The sequence below is a fragment of the Lactuca saligna genome, chromosome 4, assembly GCF_052625555.1.
Source record: "Lactuca saligna cultivar CGN05327 chromosome 4, ASM5262555v1, whole genome shotgun sequence".
NCBI classification, from domain to species: Eukaryota; Viridiplantae; Streptophyta; class Magnoliopsida; order Asterales; family Asteraceae; genus Lactuca; species Lactuca saligna.
In genome coordinates this window covers 52484285-52486689 of record NC_136420.1, presented here as the reverse complement: position 1 = coordinate 52486689, position 2405 = coordinate 52484285, and the positions used below count along the sequence as shown (strand labels likewise).

At 28.1% G+C, this 2405-nt stretch overlaps 1 protein-coding gene across 1 annotated transcript; it reads right to left on the bottom strand.

Annotated features, from left to right (window-relative positions):
- Positions 1 to 1366: 1366 nt before the first annotated feature.
- On the bottom strand, positions 1367 to 1939 carry LOC145039610 (uncharacterized). Its single transcript, XM_078987644.1, has 3 exons — positions 1774 to 1939; positions 1562 to 1680; positions 1367 to 1483 (listed from the first exon to the last, which is right to left on the bottom strand). The coding sequence occupies exons 1-3, from the start codon at positions 1937 to 1939 to the stop codon at positions 1367 to 1369; spliced, it is 402 nt and encodes a 133-aa protein (XP_078843770.1).
- Positions 1940 to 2405: the final 466 nt, after the last annotated feature.

The following is a 2405-nucleotide window of genomic DNA, read 5'->3' as shown; positions in this document are numbered from 1 at the left end:
ATTTTAAATCTAATTAATTAAGTACAGTATGTTAAAATTTAAAGACATAACTTTATAAATAAAAATAAAAGATATTATTTTAAAATTGAAATTTAGTCTATTTATGATTACACTTTAGGTTTGATATTTATTTAACCTTATTAACCAACATACAATCATTATTAGAAAGACATTACAATTTATCATTTTTAACTATTTATAAAATAATCTTTGAGTTGTTTAAGTTAAATAAAATTTATATTTAAGTTGAGCCTATAATGTTATATTTTAATTAATTATTTAAGTATTTTATACAAATTGTTCAAAAATTATACTTTTAAAATGATAATGGTTTACATCCAACAATATATTAAAACTAATAAATTAAGTATAATATGTTAAAAGTTAAAAAACATAATTTTATAAGTAGAAGCAAAAATATTATTTTAATATTTAAATTTAGTTTATATATGATTACACTTTAGATTTGATATTTATTTAACCTAATTACCAAATTATAATAATTATTATAAAGAAATTGAAAAGTCATGGAAGTTTCAAATGAATGTGGTGAAAGGAAAAAAGAATGGGCGTTTCAAATGCATGAGATTCCAGAAAAAATGCTAGCTTTATAAGTATGTATGATTACTTCGGTGTTAATTTTTGTTTCAGATTATAATTATCTGTCCCCGCTATCTTGTTGAGACTTGAGAGTACACCATGCTCTCGCCATTTATTTCCCATTTTAATCGAATCGTACTGATACTTCAATAACACGATTTTTGGCCCATTTCCTTCACCAACTACATCTCCTACTTATCAATTCCACTTAGCCATACATGTTAAACGGTTATCGTATATAGCAAAACGTTAGGCGGACGCTTGGCGGTCGACTGGTGCCAAACGATTAATCGGTGTTAGAGGGGATTAATCGGAGACCCTTAATTATTATTATTATTATTATTATTATTATTATTATTATTATTATTATTATTATTATTATTATTTAAACATTTAAGTAATGTCATTCAAAAAAAACATTTAAGTAATAGACCATCAGAGTGCAAGTCCACAACAAGTTTAATAATCCCAAAAAAACACATTTTCATTGATTTAAATGTTCATCTTCTTCTAATCTCCTCCAACCTTTTCTAATATTTGAACTCCATCCGACTCATATTCACCTTCTTCAAACACTTGTTCCTCACTCTCGGACTCGAAATCTTCATCGAAAATTCTATAGTTTTTGAATTTTGACGGGATGCTTGATTATCATTAGTCCCGAGAACTTCATCAGTCGATTCCATATTTGATTCGGGGTTGAATTCATCTACATCACGATCATTACAATCAACAATCCATTCTTGAGCCGAGTGAGAATCATTTGCTAAAAGTACTTCCAAAGTCCTATCTTTTTTTTTTCCATTAAATTTGCATTGAATTGAACATAAACAAGATTGTTCAATCTACTTGTCTCCAACCTATATCGTTTCTTTGTATGTACCTATAAAAGTACACACAATGAAGGGTTATTTTTTTTTTGCATATTTAAAGAATTAAAGCTTATAACTTTATAACTAACCGCTTCAAACGTGCTCCAATTCCTTTCACAACCCGATGAACTACTAGTTAAAGAAAGAATCCTCAATGCAATCTTTGTTAAATGAGGAGTCGAGCCACCAAAATGTCCCCACCATCTTGCTATAATTTTGAAACAAAAACACATTATTAAATTAACAAATATAAATTTTTACCATTTTATAAAATAAATAAATAAAAGTATAAACAAATTACCCGGATCAAAGTCGGTATCGTTCACCATACAAGATTTATATGCAAGCTCCACTCCGAATCTATCAACCTTCTCCTTGTACTTTGGCAACTCAATAGTCACGGCTTGTCTTTGCATCTCTAAATCTCCAAAAAGTAATGTATCAAAAAATTCAAGAACCGCATCCATGATGTCGAGATCATGTTGGAGTTGTGAATCCTTATAATGATGATAAGGATTCAATAGTCACGACTTGTCTTTGCATTTCAATAGTCATGACATAAGAAACTACTAGTGACAACAGAAAACAACAAAAACAGGAAACATAAAAAATTAAAAACCGAACAAAAAATAACAACATATTTCAGTGAATAACATCAAATTTCAATGAATAACCTTAGATATCAGTTAATACCTGTTGAAAAAATCAACACCAACTATTCTTTTTTCCACAAATATTGTAAGGTATAACCATAAACAAGCACAAGACATTCACAATCACAGATGTGAAGATGTGTATACATGTAAAAACTAAAAACAGGAACAAAAATCAGATTTCAGTGAAATACTATTCATTATCATCGAAGTTCATCACAACACACCAAATATAGAGAAAATATCACTGATATGAAGATGTGCACAACACAAATCACAA

Bases quoted from the DNA above. Each gene is read 5' to 3' on its own strand.
- LOC145039610 (XM_078987644.1), bottom strand. From the start codon at position 1,939: ATGGATGCGGTTCTTGAATTTTTTGATACATTACTTTTTGGAGATTTA. The intron at 1,681-1,773 runs GTAATTTGTTTA...TCAAAATTATAG, and splicing joins CGATACCGACTTTGATCCGG to CAAGATGGTGGGGACATTTT. The intron at 1,484-1,561 runs GTTAGTTATAAA...GTACTTTTATAG, and splicing joins ATTGGAGCACGTTTGAAGCG to GTACATACAAAGAAACGATA.